Raw genomic sequence first — 16,707 nt, 5'->3', positions numbered from 1 at the left:
TGAACATACTTAATGCTACTGATTTATATACTAAAAAATGTACACTGAATCATGCATTAAAATGGGTAAAATGATAAATTTTATGTCGTGTATATTTTACCACAATTAAAAAAGTCACACAGGATACACTTAATTCCTCCAGCAACAAAAAGGAATTATACCTCTTCTCTGTATAACAGAGAAGCTCATCAGATACCCAGCACTCAAGGTTTTTATTGGGGGCTCATCAGTGTAGACACCCTCTGCCTAGCACATACAAAAATTCCAGACTTTCAGAAGGAAAATACATGTTCAGAATAAAACGTACCTTGTTTGTACAAACAGTATAGGCACAATCAGCCCTTCTTAGCAGCTGAAGAAAGTCATCTATCAGTGTGGGGAACTGTCTGGCACCCAAGTTCCCAGACACCAGCCAAGGGCCGCCTTGCGAGCAGGCCTTTCCAATGACAGGCAATGTCAGTTGGCTCTGTTAACTCTTATCTGCACAGACCCTGAATGGCGACACCCTAGCAATAAGTGAGTGGCCTTTCTAGGGTCCAAAGTCAAGCTTCAAGTCATCTAAATCCCTGTAACTGGATTAAGGTAAACCAGTATTGCTAGTGTGGCAGGCCACTTGTCAAAAGCAAATAAAAGAAATCATGTCTAGAGAAAGGTAACATTTTAACTCTCACGTTACCTCAACAAGTTTTCATGTCTGCTATCTGGCCCTTGATAAACAACAGCCTGACATACAACTTAACAACATGGGATAACAAAAAAGGGGGGAAACATGTTATGGGATGAATTGTGTGCCCCCCCAAAAGATATGTTGAAGCCCCTACTCCCAGTATCTCAGAATATAACTTTTCTTGGAAACAGGATTGTTGCAGATGTGATTAGTTAAGATAAGGTCACAGTGGAGTAGGGTGGGCCTTTGATCCAATATGACCGGTGTCCTTATAAGAAGAGAGACACACACAAGAAGATGCTACATGATGACAGAGGCAAAGATGAGAGTGATGCATCTAAAAGCCAAGGATGCCAAGGATTGCTGGCAAACACCAGAAGGCAGAAGAGGCAAGGAAGGGCTCTCCTACAGGTTTCAGGGGGAGCATGGTCCTGTGACACTCTGATTTTGGATTTCTAGGCTCCAGAACTGTGAGACAATGATCTCTGTTGTTCTAAGCCCCCAGCCTGTGGTACTTTGTTACAGTAGCCCTAGGAAACTGATACACAAAAGACAAAGAAACGACCAATGAGGAACCTAGACAACAGAGGTACCAGACACAGACCTTAAAATAATTTTGCCTAATATGCTTAAGAAATGACAAGATTGAGAATTTCTGTAGAAAACTATAACCTATAAAAAAGAACCAAATGTAAAATCTAGAACTGAAAAATACAAAAATTGAAATTAAGCACTCAGATGACAAGTTAAACAGTATATTAGAGACAGCTGAAGAGAGCATTAGTAAACTAGGAGGAAATATCAAGAATGATGCATGAAGAGTCAAAAGGCAGGTAAATACCGAAAAGAATGTAAGGGACATTATGGATATGGTAAGATGTAACATATCGCAACTGAAATCCCAGAGGAGGAGGGTAGAATGAGGAAGAAGTGATGCTTGGTGAGATAATAACTGACAGTTCTCCAAAACTGTTGAAAATCATCAAACCACATATTCAAAGGGCAATATGAACCCCCAAAGGAATACTTACAACAAAAACCTATCCTGGGCACACCATAGGAAAATTGTTGAAAACCAGCGAGAAAGATAAAATTTAAAGTCTGCCAGTGAAAAGAGACATATTACTTTCAAAGGAACAAAAATAAGATTTCCAGCTGACTTTTCAACAGAAACAAAAGCAGCCAGGAAACAATGAAATGTTTATCCTTCAAGAACAGAGATAAAATTAAAAAAATACATTACCAGATGAATAAAAACTGCGAGGCTTTCTCACTAGTAGATCTGTAATAGAGATAATACTAAAGGGTATTCTTCAGGCAGAGGAAAATGATACTAGTTAGAATCTTAGAGAGGCGGTAAGAAAAGCATTAAAATGGTAAACATACGGGTAAATGTAAACGAATATTGAATGTATACACTAACAATAATGTATAGAAGAATAAAATACTATTGCCTGAGATGAGGCTAACTGATTAACGGGGATAAGTCAGGGATGCATGTTATAATCACTGGAGTAGCACTGTCCAGTTGGACTTTTTGTGATGATGGAAATATCTGCACTTTCCAATATGGTAACCAGAAGTGGCTACGGAGCACTTGAAATATGACTGGTATGACTGAGAAACTCAATTTTAAATTTTACTTTATTTTAATAAATTTAAATAGTCACCTGTGGCTAGAAGCCACTGCATTAGACAAGACAGCTCTAGAGTGACCATAAAAAGCATAGTAAAAGAGTGTATAATTATGTTAACATACAATTATCCTGTTAATAAAGGGAAAAAAATGAAAAAAAAAAAAAAGACTATTCAATTCACAAGAAGACCTAAGAGAAAAAAGTCCCTGAATGGATGAGTCAAATAGAAAACATATATTAAAATGGTAGACATAGACCCAAATTTATTAATACTCTGTAGTAATTACTACAGCTAACACAGACATTAAAAGATCAAAAGAGGATATTATAAAGACCTTTATGCTGATAATTTTGAAAATTTAAACAAAATAAATTTCTCAAACACATACCCCACAAGTTACCAAAACTGATGCAAGAAATCAAATATTTGAATGGTTTTAAAACCAACCAAAATATTGAATGAATAAGTAGAACCTTCTTCTTTAGGCCCACACACTTCACAGGTAAATTTTATCACACATTTAAGGAAGAAATGACACCAATTTTATAGAAATTCTATCGGATAACAGAAAAAAAAGGAAATATATCCCAACTCATTTTATGATATACGCATAACCTTAATTCCTATACCTGGCAAGGAAAATTACAGGCCAATCTCATTCATAAACACAGGTGGCAAAATTAGTATTAACAAACTAAATCCACCAATATATAAAAAAATTAATATATCATGACCAAGCTGGGTCTATGCTAAGAACACAGGCTGGATTAACATTTTTAAATTACTTAATATGACGTATCACATTAACAGAATAAAAGAGAGAAGTCATACCATCATATCAATAAATGCATAGAAAATATTTGATAGAGTTTTTACCCATTCATGATTAAAATTCTTAAACTAGGCATAGAAAGAAATTTCTTTATTCTAATAAATGTTATCTACAAACACCTATACAAAATAAAAACACAACGGTAAAATTTTGAAAACTTTCCCTTTCAAGATTAGAAACAAGGCAAGGATGTTCATTATTCACTCTCTATTCAAGTCCTACACAATGAAGGCAAGGAAAAAAAAGGTATAAAGATTGGAAAGAAGAAATAAAATGGTCACTATTTGCAGAGAACATGACTGTTTACTTAGAAAATCTAAATTAGTAGAATGAAAAAGTGAGTTTAACAACACTGTTAGATAAAAGATTAATTACAAAATCAATATGCAAATAAGTTCTATTATTAGTAACAAAGCATAAGAAAATAAAATTTCAGAAATATCATTTATAATAGCATAAAAACATAAAATATCAACAAATATACTTAAGATGTGCAAGATCTCTACATAGAAAATCATAAAATATTAAGAGAAATTAAAGATATAAATAAATAGGGGAATCTATAAAGTTCACAAATTGGAAGACTCATTCTTGTAAAGCTGTCAATTTGGTCCACAGTGACTCAGTCAATGCACTTCCTAACAAAAATGCCGATCATCTTGCTGTTGATAGAAACTGATAAGTTGATTCCAAAATTTATAAATGCAAAGGGTCAAGAATAGCCAAGAAATTCCCAAAGAAAAACAAGTTTATAAAATTTATTTTACCAAATAGGAAAACATTTTACAAAGTTAGAGTAATTAAGACAGTGTTAATTGTCTAGCTAGAGTAATTAAGACAGGTACTGTCCCAAGAATAGAGAAATAGGGAGTCTAGAATTAGAGTCATATACATCATTTATAACACAAGCAGCAATGGAGAGCAGCACAGAAAGCGTTGTCTTTTCAATAAATGGTGCTGAAAACTGAAAAAAAATCTTGATATTCCAAGCAAAAATAAATACTACATAAATTGTGTACTTAGGAAAAAAAAGTAAAAAAAACAAAAAAAATAATATAGGAGAATATCTTCATGATCTTGCTGTAGGGAATATTTGTTAAAACAGAGCAAACAATGTACTAATCATAAAGGAAATGACTAATAAATTGGTCTACAGTCATGTGCCGCATAACAACTTTTCAGTCAATGACAGACCACATATACAATGGCAGTCCCAGCAGATTAGTATCACACAGCCTAGGTGTGCAGCAGGCTTACTATCCAGGTTTGTGCAAGTGCACCCTGTGATGTTTGCACAATGACGAACTCGCCTAACTACACATTTCTCAGACGGATTCTTGTCATTAAGTGATGTATGACTGCATATTAGGTTCAAAAGACAGCATTAAGAGACTGAAAAGGTAAATCACAGAGTGGGAGAAAAATATGTGCAACATTTAAAGCCAACAAAGAACTACCGGACAAATAAACAAACAAAAACCTGACAACAGAAAAATGAACAAAAGTTTTGAATAGGCAATTCACAAAAGTGACCAACCAAATGATTATTAATCACATGAAAGAAGAGTCCAGCATCATAAATAACCAAGGAAAGGCAAATTAAAACAATAATGAGATATTAATAATTCCTACCTAGCAGCATAGCTAAAATTAAATAAACTGATAAGGCCAAGTGTGGGCAAGCATGTGGAGACACCAAAACCCTCACTTACTGCTAAATTAAGTGTTAACCGGCACAAGCACTTCGGAAAACTTTTTGGAATTATCTACCGTAGTTGAATGTATGCTGAATCTATCACCCAGTAATTCCACTCCTAGATGCACGTCCAAGAGCAATGGGTGCACAGCGCACCAAGAGACATTTGTGAGCATGTTCGTAGTTGCATTAAAATGGAAACAACCTAAGCAGGCTCCCAAAGTTAAACAGATAAATTGTGGTATATTCTTACAAAGGAATATGTCAAAATAATAAAAATAAATAAACTACTTTTATACACAATATAGATAAAGTTCAAAAACTATATTAAGTGAGGGGCTGGCCCCGTGGCCGAGTGGTTAAGTTTGCGCGCTCCGCTGCAGGCGGCCCAGTGTTTCGTTGGTTCGAATCCTGGGCGCGGACATGGCACTGCTCGTCAGACCACGCTGAGGCAGCGTCCCACATGCCACAACTAGAAGGACCCACAACGAAATATACAACTATGTACCGGGGGGCTTTGGGGAGAAAAAGGAGAAAAATAAAATCTTTAAAAAAAAAAAACAAAAAAAACCCCAAAAAACTATATTAAGTGAAAGAAGGCATAAACAAAAGAATACTACTTTTTTTTAACTCATTTTTTCTTTTAAAGATTTTTCTTTTTTATTTTTATTTTTTTTAAAGATTTTATTTTTTCCTTTTTCTCCCCAAAGTCCCCCAGTACATAGTTGTATATTCTTTGTTGTGGGTCCTTCTAGTTGTGGCATGCGGGACGCCGCCTCAGCGTGGCCTGCTGAGCAGTGCCATGTCCATGCCCAGGATTCGAACCAACGAATCACTGGGCCGCCTGCAGCAGAGCGCATGAACTTAACCACTCGGCCAGGGGGGCAGCCCCAAGATTTTTATTTTTTTTCCTTTTTTTCCCCAAAGCCCCCCGGTACATAGTTGTATATTATTCCTTGTGGGTCCTTCTAGTTGTGGCATGTGGGACGCTGCCTCAGCGTGGTTTGATGAGCAGTGCCATGTCTGCGCCCAGGATTTGAACCAACAAAACACTGGTCCGCCTGCAGCGGAGCGTGCGAACTTAACCACTCGGCCATGGGGCCAGCCCCAAAAGAATACTACTTTATGGTTCCGTTTATAGAGAGTTAGTAAAACAGAACGATTACAGTAGAAGCCAGGATAGCAGTTCCCATCAGAGCAGAGGAAGAAGGCTATGGCCGGGAAGTATCATGAGGGGAGTCTTCTGGGGCACTGGTATTCTTCAACTTCCTGATCTGGGTGCTAGTTACAGAAGTGCTGGCTTTGTTACAATTCCATCAGCTGTATATTTACATTTTTTTCACTTTTCTGAATGTGTACTATACTTAAAAAGTTAAAAATGTTACAGAAAAACATGATTAATTCAATGGTGTGTTTTACAACTGAAAATATCTTAGAATCGAAGGAGTACTATATAGACATTTTTTAAAATTATGTATAAGTATAGAGAGGTTATTATTGGTCTTTTTGTTTTAGTCTGCTTTTAACTTTTAGTTAAGAAAGCTTTTCCTACTCTTGTATCATAAAGACGACCTTCTATACTTTCATTTAAATTTTAGGTTAGGGCTCGTCCCGTGGCCGAGTGGTTAAGTTCGCGCGCTCCGCTGCAGGCGGCCCAGTGTTTCGTTGGTTTGAATCCTGGGCGCAGACATGCCACTGCTCACCAAACCACGCTGAGGCAGCGTCCCACATGCCACAACTAGAAGGACCCACAAGGAATAATATACAACTATGTACCGGGGGGCTTTGGGGAGAAAAAGGAAAAAAATAAAATTTTTAAAAAATAAAAAAATTTTGGGGCTGGCCCCGTGGCCGAGTGGTTAAGTTCGCGCGCTCCGCTGCAGGCGGCCCAGTGTTTCGTTGGTTCGAATCCTGGGTGTGGACATGACACTGCTCATCAAACCACGCTGAGGCGGCATCCCACGTGCCACAACTAGAAGGACCCACAACGAAGAATATACAACTATGTACCGGGGGGCTTTGGGGAGAAAAAGGAAAAAAATAAAATCTTTAAAAAAAAAATAAATAAATAAAAAAATAAATAAATAAAAAAATTTTTAGGTTAATAGCATTTTTTCCCTTAGTACAAAAATACACAAGGTATTACTTCATTGTCTTGTGGTATCTACTTTCATCAACGGGAAGTCTACTTTGGGGCAATATATTATGTAATAATTGTAATAAAAAGGTCTTGTATATACAGTCTCTGAGGCAGGCTGAACAAACTATTACTATATCCATTATATACAGATGAAAAAGCTGAGGCCTAAGGGAACTTAAATGATTTTAACTTGGGTAAAAGAACTGTAAAATGTAAATTACTCATACACATATCTTCTGACTTCCACATTCAGCGTGATTCCCACTATTCTATTATGGTGGAAAAAACACAGGCTGTGGAATCAGAAAACATATGAATACACATTCTAGATTTCCCACAAATTGTGTACTCTTGAGCGATAAACTCTCTAGGTCTCTGTTTCCTCCTCTGTAAAACAAAGATAAACATCATCTATTTTATAGAACAGTGAGAAATAACAATAATGGACACATGTATAGTTCGTGACCCCCAATACGTACTTGAGAAATGAGAGTTAGAAATATTGCTCTATTATTTTATACACACACACATATATATAATAGCTTCTAAGGATGATTTTGGAGCACTTCAAGTGTATCAGATAATATATAATGGCTTGTGAGTGGCAGGTATATAATGAACCAAAAGGAGAAAAAAAACCCAAATACCCAATAATATCCTACAAGCTGGACCTTGGGAGGCTGGGAGGTGGGGAGTACTGCAGGGAGGAAGATGATGTATTAGAGAGAGGATCAAAGAACAGATTATTTGAAAAGAAACACATTAATGCTTTTAAGTGTACACTAATAACATATCTAGCAAAGTATCATATAGGGAAAAATAATTTCCAATTGCCTGTTAATTAGACGCCAAAGGGCAATAATACATGCTTCTGAAGTGAGGTGTCCTAAGTATTTTACAAGCATCTCCTTTAACTCTTGACCATTTGTAGACATGCACTCTCTTTTAAAACCAAAACCACGAAGTCTACATTATATTAGGTATAATTATAAAATAAAGAGACTGAGTCATACACTTACTACTTTATAGTCGTATCTGATATAGAACTTATTTTAGTTATAGTCAGTCATTCCAGATAATACAATGACAAATTGACTTGCTTTCTGTTTGTAACCTGTTTCCAGAAAATAGCTGTAATAAAAACTTACTTAGGAGCCTTTTCTCCTACATTCCCTTCCTGTTACAACATTTTTCTTAAATTAAAAGAGTAATGTAACAACATTTAAAAACACTCAAAACCTACAGATGCTTTTAAAAACAGCATTTCAAAACATAGTCACCCTGGGGCCAGCCCGGTGGTGTAGTGGTTAAGTTCGCACACTCTGCTTTGGCGGCCCAAGGTTCGTGGGTTCAGATTCCAGATGCCAACATACACCACTCATCAAGCCATGCTGTGGCAGCAACCCACATATAAAATAGAGAATACTGTCACAGATGCTAGCTCAGGGACAATCTTCCTCAAGCAAAAAAAAAAAAAAAGAGGAAGATCAGCAATGGATGTTAGCTTAGGGTCAATCTTCCTCACCAAAAAATAAAAATAAAAGTAAAAAGAATAATGCAGGAAAGAAAAAAAAACCCAAAAGTCACCCTCATACAAAAAAACCAACGCTCTCGCCCAAAAAACCCCAAACACACAGAACCATACAACAATACAACATAAGTTTCTCACCAGTTGTCAAAGAAACCAAATATACCATCCTATTACTTTAAAATGAATGGTTTATAAGTGGGTAGCATTTAAACAGGATAAACAGCACACAGGGTAATGATTACTCAAGACTTTTAAAAATACTTTAGGGGGTGGGCCCCAGGGCCTAGTGGTTAAGTTGAGTATGCTCTATTTTGGTGGCCCGGGTTCAGTTCCTGGGTGCAGACCTACACCACTTGTCAGCAATCAGGCTGTGGTGGCAACCCACATACAAAATAGACGAAGACTGGCACAGACGTTAGCACAGGGCAAATTGCCCTCAAGCAAAAAGAGGAAGACTGGCAACAGATGTAAGCTCAGGGAGAATCTTCCTCACCAAAAAAAAAAAAGAATACTTCAGATGAAGTAAGCCATATAGATGACAGCAGTTTTATCTGTTAAACTGCATATTTAAAAAAAAACTTTAAATGTTTTAGTCATGAATCTCTATTCTCTATCAGTACTTTAAAAAGGATTTCAATGATAAGCTTTTGTTTGGTCCTTTCCTAAAATGGATGTGGCTAGCAATTGTTTTCACGTAGGTTACAAGAAGACTCTTTGTGCATTTCAGGGTAAGAGGTCTTTTGGAGGAATACTGAAATTGTGGTTATTGGCCAAAAACTACTACAACAAATTCCTATCAGTGTGTATGAAGGGGGAGAAGTGGGTTAGCGCAACACCGGGTAGTGCATTTAGCCACTTCCTTTTTGGGTTAAGCAGAGAGAGTGAATCAATTATCTTATTAATATTCTTATAGAATAAGACAAAATATTAATTAACCAAAATATGGAAAAACTTTGCAAGTGAGTCACCTTTTTTTGTTTAAGCAAGGATAACACTTATAACACTTATAACATACCAGGAATTATGCTAAGCGCTATGAGAATACAAAGTTTCATCAGATTCTGACCTTAAAGTACTTATTGTCTAACGGGAAGACAGGATGGTGTCAAAAAGAACAAGAAAGAAGAAAGCAAGAAGTTACAAGAGTAGTAAAAAAGACAATGCATTGAGAGATCAAAGGAAGGAAATGACTTCATGGAGGGCTAGCTTGACCCGGCTGGGATGGACTGAGAAGTCTGGGATTAGGTATTCCAGTGGAAGGGAGCAAAAATCAATAAGGATTAGCAAGTGATCCTTCATGTGAAGTATGTTAACCATACGTGAACCCAGACAACACTAACTAAATCCCTGCCTAACTACACTCCTACCCCAAAACCAAAACAAAGTAAAAAAAACCCATTTCATCAAGGTAATATGTGACATTTTAAAAACAATGTCATTATAATTTTTTTAAAATTTCAAAATATGTTTAAACCAATTAAACAGTACTTAAAACAAGCTTGTTAGGAAACATCTATATGTTTAGTAAACTATACTGTTAAATAAGTATTTTAAAAATAAAATGATTGTGTTGATATTCATGTACAACTAAACAGATAAGAATAAGAGGGAAATTAAAACATTTGATACCACTATTCCTACCCCGCCATTTAATTCTGGAGTAGGAATGGTGTTTTAATAGGAAGGAATGTTACCACAATCAGAAAAAAGAAAACACAAAGGACATAGTGGAAGTATTTATAACTGAATTAGTATGTATGTATTTACAAGGGAATTAAAAAGGAGAACACAGCCTCTTGTAACTTACCAACATAAAATGAGCAGTTGGAATGCAATAAACTTTCAGTCCATAAGCGACAAAGTTCACTTTCAGTCAGAGCTTCAACTCCATAACAAGCTTGATACTCCACTTTTGGTAGCACATAAACTGGAAATTGCTGCAATGCAAGGTTATACTTTTATAAAGCTCCACTAATTTACTATTAACAGCAAATACGTTGGACTATACAGTTTTACTACCTTCAAAATGCTTTCGGGTAATCTCATTTCATCCTTTCAAATACAGCAGGATTCAGACAGAAAGATAGACAGAATCTCTGGTAGATGCGGGCAAGAGGTGGGTGGACAACAGATCTCGAACCAACAGCCCCCCACCTCCAACCAGAACCAACATATCTCCCCACACATGCATACATTTTATTTCTATCAGGAAATGTGACTGACAGCAGAATCCTTGAACAGAGCCTACGATACACAATTGTCCAAAGGTTCAAAGCTAGATGCTGGGAAGCAATGACTATAATATATACTAATAATTCTCAAGAGGATAAAAAAGGTAAGAATTTTTTGCCCCTTTAAAGCATTAGTCACATTGTCTCAGGCTCAAATACTCTGAGCAGTTTGTTTTCATTCTATAAATGTATGAGCATTAATACCTAAATTAACACCCAGGAATGTTATCTTCATTAATACAAAGGCTTTATTCCAGACACTAAGTATCCGGCAAATTATCCATTTAGGGTTTATTGGTCAGGACATTAAATAGATTAAGTAAAATGACTGTACCTACTACTTGTCTAAAGCAGGATATGTAAGGAAATATACACTGTGAAATAATATGTTAGTCATGTTCACAGTGCTCGTGTCATCTCATTTCTGTCAAAGAAAATTCTACTCTTAACAGTAATCTCTTCATTTCCGGCTGCAGGAGAAAGATATGGTATAAGGAACTTACTCAAAGTGATATGGCTAGTTAGTACTTTTGAAATTATGCTAAGCTGTCACCATTTATATACTTGAAAATATTTCATAAATGTTTCAGAACTCGTGATTTTCATAAAGTGGCAAATTTAGTGTATTTGGCACATGGTGGTGGTAGGACCAATTCAAATCCAGTGAAATTTCTGTTAACAGTAAGTTTGGTTCATATGATTCCCTGTGAATGTTTTAAAACTCTAAAGCAGTCTCTCTTAAATTTCAATGTGCATATGAATGAATAACCTGGTGACCTCGTTAAAATGCAGAATCTGAGGTGAAGATCAAGGTTTTGCATTTTTAACAAGCTGTTGTTCCAGGGGCCAAACTTGGAGTAGCAAGGCCCCTACAGTGTCTTCTCAATTAAAAAAAGAAAAATTAAATTATGATTAGGATAATTTTATTCGCTAAAAGCATTTTATTGTACAATAATTCTTTAGCAACTGGTAGCCTGCATTTACAGCTGTTTATAGTTGCAAATAGAAGCTAGAGATAAAGGAAGGCCCAAAGGGTTAAGAAACTTGCTTGAGGACACACAGCAAGTTTATAGCAGACTTAGGAAAAGACTAAATGATAAAGAAGATTCTCTTTTTGGATCATGAATAAAGTTATTTCTAGATTTTTTAAATTAAAAAATACTACTATTTCTGAAAACAAAATACTTTGGGGGATTTTCTTTGATAATACTGCTATATCTATAAAACTAAGTTCTCAATCTGGTTTTAATTTCTCTATGTATTCTACTGCCATCTCCAGGAAGTCAAGGGAAAGAAAAATCTGAATATTTTATCTTAGTATGCCAAAATTAAAGTGAAATTTTAAGTACAAAGTTTTCAAACTACAAATATTAAATTTACTACTTCCTTTCACCCTTGATTGGTAGCTCCTGTTCTCCCCAAGTGAAAGCTTTTCTTGATTCTCTGTCCTCCAATTTTTCATAGAAATCTTTTAACTTTTACATACATTCCTAAATAGGTATTTCCTAGCTAGTATCCTGTCACTGACCCCATTAGGTACAGTCTATTCTTTCCTAATAGTCAAACACCTTCAGGTTCATTTTTCTGCCCTAGAATGCCAATAGAAACTGTAAAATAACTGGATCTAAATTTTTGAATCACTTTAGAATACAGCTCTTAGGAAATTTAGTTAATCGAGACAGACAATAACAGATAATATCAAATCACTTAAAGTTACTTGGTCTGGATTTCATAATTATGTGTGGAACTCAGTAAGCTCCAGCTGCATCTTGTGGTCCACATTAGCCTGCTTGCCTCCATTCTATCATGTGAGACTGGCTGCTGTTTTAGGTTCTCCTCTGACACGCAGCTCTTATTAAGCAGAGTTTTGATGAGAAGGAAAAATGATATTGGAAACTAAAATCTCAACTATGATAACACATAATTGAAGAACCAAAGAAAAATAAAGGAGAGATGAGTTTCTTGGACGTCAGAGGTTGAAGAGACTTCTAAGTATTTTAAAGCTTTATCTAAATAGTTGGTTTCTAAGTAGGAAATATTAATGAGGATGCATTCTCATTTAATTAAACAGTACCACTTTAAAATTTCTCAAACTAGTGCCTCAACTTCCCTTAATTTCCCTTTCTTAACAACACCCTCCTTTCCTCACCTCTCAATTTTTCTCACTTATTCAATACCTATTTATTGAGCTTCTATGGTACAAAACATTTGGGAGAAACAATAAATGAAAAGGACATGATGCCAAGGGGAATATATTCTACTAAGGCATTTAAACAACCAGTACTAAACTATTACATATAATGATAGGTGCACTATGATAAGCATTCATTGAAAATTTTACTCTGGGTTTGACACAATCAGAAATATAAGGCTCCAATTTAGATATTCTTTGGTGCTCAACTGTTTTGATATATCTTGATGAAGACTGAATTCTCTCCTATAAGGCAATGTCTTGACATTTACAAATTTTGCTTTAGTCAAGTGAATGACAATGGCCTTAACAGACTGTCTCAAGAATTAAATCAGTATCCAAAATATCCCTATGCTATTCTTCCTTAAGAGATACTGGCCATCAGGGCCGGCCTGGTGCCGCAGCAGTTAAGTTTGCACATTCCGCTTCAACGGTGCAGGGTTTGCTGGTTCGGATCCCGGGTGTGGACATGGCACCACTTGGCAAGCCATGCTGTGGTAGGTGTCTCACATATAAAGTGGAGGAAGATGGGCATGGATGTTAGCTAAGGGCCAGTCTTCCTCAGCGAAAAGAGGAGGGCTGGCAGCAGCTAGCTCAGGGCTAATCTTCCTCAAGAGGAAAAAAAAAAAAAGATACTGGCCATCAATAATTTCTAAATGCTGTAAACTGGCAGATCAATACAAAGTCATATGGACCCACAGGGTAGAAAGTCAAAGAAATGAGTTAGCCACTAAATAAATGAGAGAGATAGCAAGTAAGAATTAAAGAAAGAAAACCTTGAAAATACAATCCATAGCACTGACACTACATGTATTCAAGATGTTCATGCTATGGCCATTCAATCAATCCCAGTTAAATATAGATGAGGAAGGAAAAAATCAGCAAATAAAGTAAAATCTTTTAATACAGAAAATATTAGTATTTATTTAGGAGGAGACCAATATCAAAGCTATAGTATTTTGTCACTCCTTGACTTTCTGTTATAAAAAACACTCCCCCATACATTTAATTCAAAGCCATTTGGTTTCCAATATTTCAAGTCTAAAGCAGTGATGAAAACCAAATTACGAGAATTAAGAATTTAGTAACTTATTCACAATCTTCCTTCTATTTAACAAAGGATAAAAGTATCATTAAGCAAAAGATCCATCAAGACCATTGGATTCTGGTGGACCAAGCATATATCCTAGATCCTGAGGGGTTAGACTTAAGCATTTTGTCATGAGAGACCCTCACGCTGCTGTTATTAGCAGTTTAGAAATGTTAGCACTTCTTTTTCTTTTTCTTTCAGTTACTTCTAACATGATAAGTAGTAGTCAGGGGCTTGATCCACAAAGGTCAATGCTGGAACATTCTTGAGTCTTCTGATCCCTGGCCCAAAGCACACTGATATTCTAAAGTGGTCACTGAAGATTCTTATTGGGTGGTAGGTTAGACAGGAAGAGACAGAGACACCAAACTGAGAGGAAAAAAAAGTGTACCATGACAAATGTACACAACAGAAAAAATCCTCTGAAGAAAAAGTCAGAGACTTCATTAGTTCCTATATAATCAATTATAACATAGAAGCTGCTCTTTATTTAGCAGAATTCAGTGGTCACACACACTAATCAAACTAATCTGAAAGAGAACTTCAAACATCGAATATGGCAAACCATTGAAAGAACCAATTACAGTAGTCCCCCCTTATTCAGGGGGATATGTTCCAAGACCCCCAGCAGATGCCTGAAACTGCGGATAGTACCAAATACCCTGTATACTAGGTTTTTTCCTGTACATACATACTTACCTATGATAAAGTTTAATTTACAAATTAGGCACAGTAAGAGATTAACAATAACTAATAATAAAATAGAACAATTATAACAATATACTGCAATAAAAGTTACCGTAGATCTTAGCAATCTCAGCATTTGATTTTTTTCTTTTCTTATTAAGTTGAGAACTTTCACCTTTTCACTTAAAGGAAGCACTTTACAGCTTCTCTTTGGCATATCCCAATTGCCAGCATCACTACTCCTGTGCTTTGGGGCCATTAGTAAGTAAAATAAAGGTTACTTGAACATACACACTGCAGTACTTTGACAATCAATCTGATAACCAAGGTGGCTACTAAGTGACTAATGAGCAAGTAGTGTATATAAAGGGATATGCTAAACAAAGGGATGAGTCACATCCCAGGCAGGGTGGAGTGACATTTCATCCCACCACTTAGAACAATGCACAATTTAAAACTTATGAATTGTTTATTTCTGGAACTTTCCATTTAATATTTTTAGATCATGGTTGACCGTGGGTAACTGAAACCCCAGAAAGCGAAATGGTAGATAAGGGGGGATTAATGTACTCAAATTGTAGCAAAAACTTTTTTAACTGAGAAAAGTATATCAAAGCCCAAAAGAAACAACAGGGAAAAAAGGGAAAAAAGAAAGGGAGACATCTGGTTGTTTAACAACTCTGGGGAGACTCTTCAAATGTGTGTGAAAGCCCACCTTTCATAACTTGGACTTCTAAAATGAGTCAAGATGATCCCCAAGGTAAGCGTGAAAGGGGCAAACATGTCACAATGGAAAGCCAAATTCACACAGAGAGCAGGAACATATGTGCCAGGTCAAATCTATGATGGTGCCATTTTTCAAAAAGTTTGTATATTCCATGGGAGAATGTTATCAGCATTCATGACTATTATATTTAACCAAACACTTTCCCTTATTAAAAGTGTTGTCGGTATTTTATTTAAAAAAACCCTCAACCTGGAGAAACTATTATAGGAGTGATCAACAATTTAAAATTAAATTTCATAACTATGGCATATTAAATATTTGCTGATTATCTACTTATTCTACCACATCCTAACTCCCCAGGTAACAACTTACTCTTCTGATTTTCTTCCGTTTTTTAGAACGTGGTCTGGTCTCTATCCTCTGGACACTGCATCGCACAAGTAACAACAGGTCTTGCAGGCTAAATAACTTGTAAACAAAATTTCCTTCCTGAGGAGCTATATATTCTGATGTATCTTCAACATAGTCCTGAAGTTCATATGGCAATCCTTTAAAAATAATTACATTTCTCATTTTTATTTTAAAATACATTGGCCCTTTACGCATCCTAATCCAAGATAAAACAATTCAATTACCTATTTTTAAACTTCTACAACTTTAACTTTCTACTTCCTCCAAGTTGACCATCACACTATTACCATTTCTGTTTATTTCTACTGGAACTGCAGCAAGAGCTGAAATCAAAGCTCTAAGGTTCTCTTGCTTTTAACTCCTACCTTCACTAACCCTAGGCAAAGCATAAATTAGTGAGACAACATATGAAGTGAGAAGAAAAGAGTTTGAAAAAATAATGTTATTCCTAATCTACAGAGAACTGAGGTGCAGCTTTATATCTGTTTCACAAAATGAAAAAGCATAAAATTGCAGTCCAACGCCAAGAAAAAAACTTTAGATTAAGAAATGTTTAACTATGTTTGATCCCCTTCCCCTTCCTCAGTTCAGTGAAGCACATCACCTACAGCTTAGCAGCCACTGTACATGTTGGATACACACAGGCTACATAGGTTATAAATCTCCATATAACTTTGGGTGTGTATTTAGAGAGATGGTTTTAGAAGCTGAAATACTGATCGGTAGATTGAAAAATGACATATCAATGACTATTTAAGATTATAAAACAGATTATAATAATGAGAAAGTGAGGTAATGAAGGAGAAAAACCTAAGGATAAGGAATCGACAAAACAGTCAATATCAAGTTCTTCGTAAATATTTACT

The 16,707-nt window shown here is 35.9% G+C and overlaps 1 protein-coding gene across 10 annotated transcripts in view; it reads right to left on the bottom strand.

The window, feature by feature from the left end:
• Positions 1-16,707, bottom strand: part of ICE2 (interactor of little elongation complex ELL subunit 2) — a 65,418-nt gene that overhangs the window by 16,880 nt on the left and 31,831 nt on the right. For 8 of the 10 annotated variants that reach the window (XM_070578585.1, XM_008513579.2, XM_008513582.2 and 5 more), the window contains 2 exons: positions 15,803-15,978; positions 10,312-10,441 (listed from right to left, as the gene is read on the bottom strand). In XM_070578585.1, coding sequence (XP_070434686.1) covers positions 10,312-10,441; positions 15,803-15,978 — 306 coding nt within the window. The remainder of the gene's footprint in view (positions 1-10,311; positions 10,442-15,802; positions 15,979-16,707) is intronic. The other 2 variants (XR_011527995.1, XR_011527996.1) reach the window with 1 other exon arrangement.

Source organism: Equus przewalskii, chromosome 1 (genome assembly GCF_037783145.1).
Source record: "Equus przewalskii isolate Varuska chromosome 1, EquPr2, whole genome shotgun sequence".
Taxonomy (NCBI): domain Eukaryota; kingdom Metazoa; phylum Chordata; class Mammalia; order Perissodactyla; family Equidae; genus Equus; species Equus przewalskii.
The sequence above is the reverse complement of the archived record's forward strand: the minus strand, read 5'-3'. Positions and strand labels throughout refer to the sequence as shown.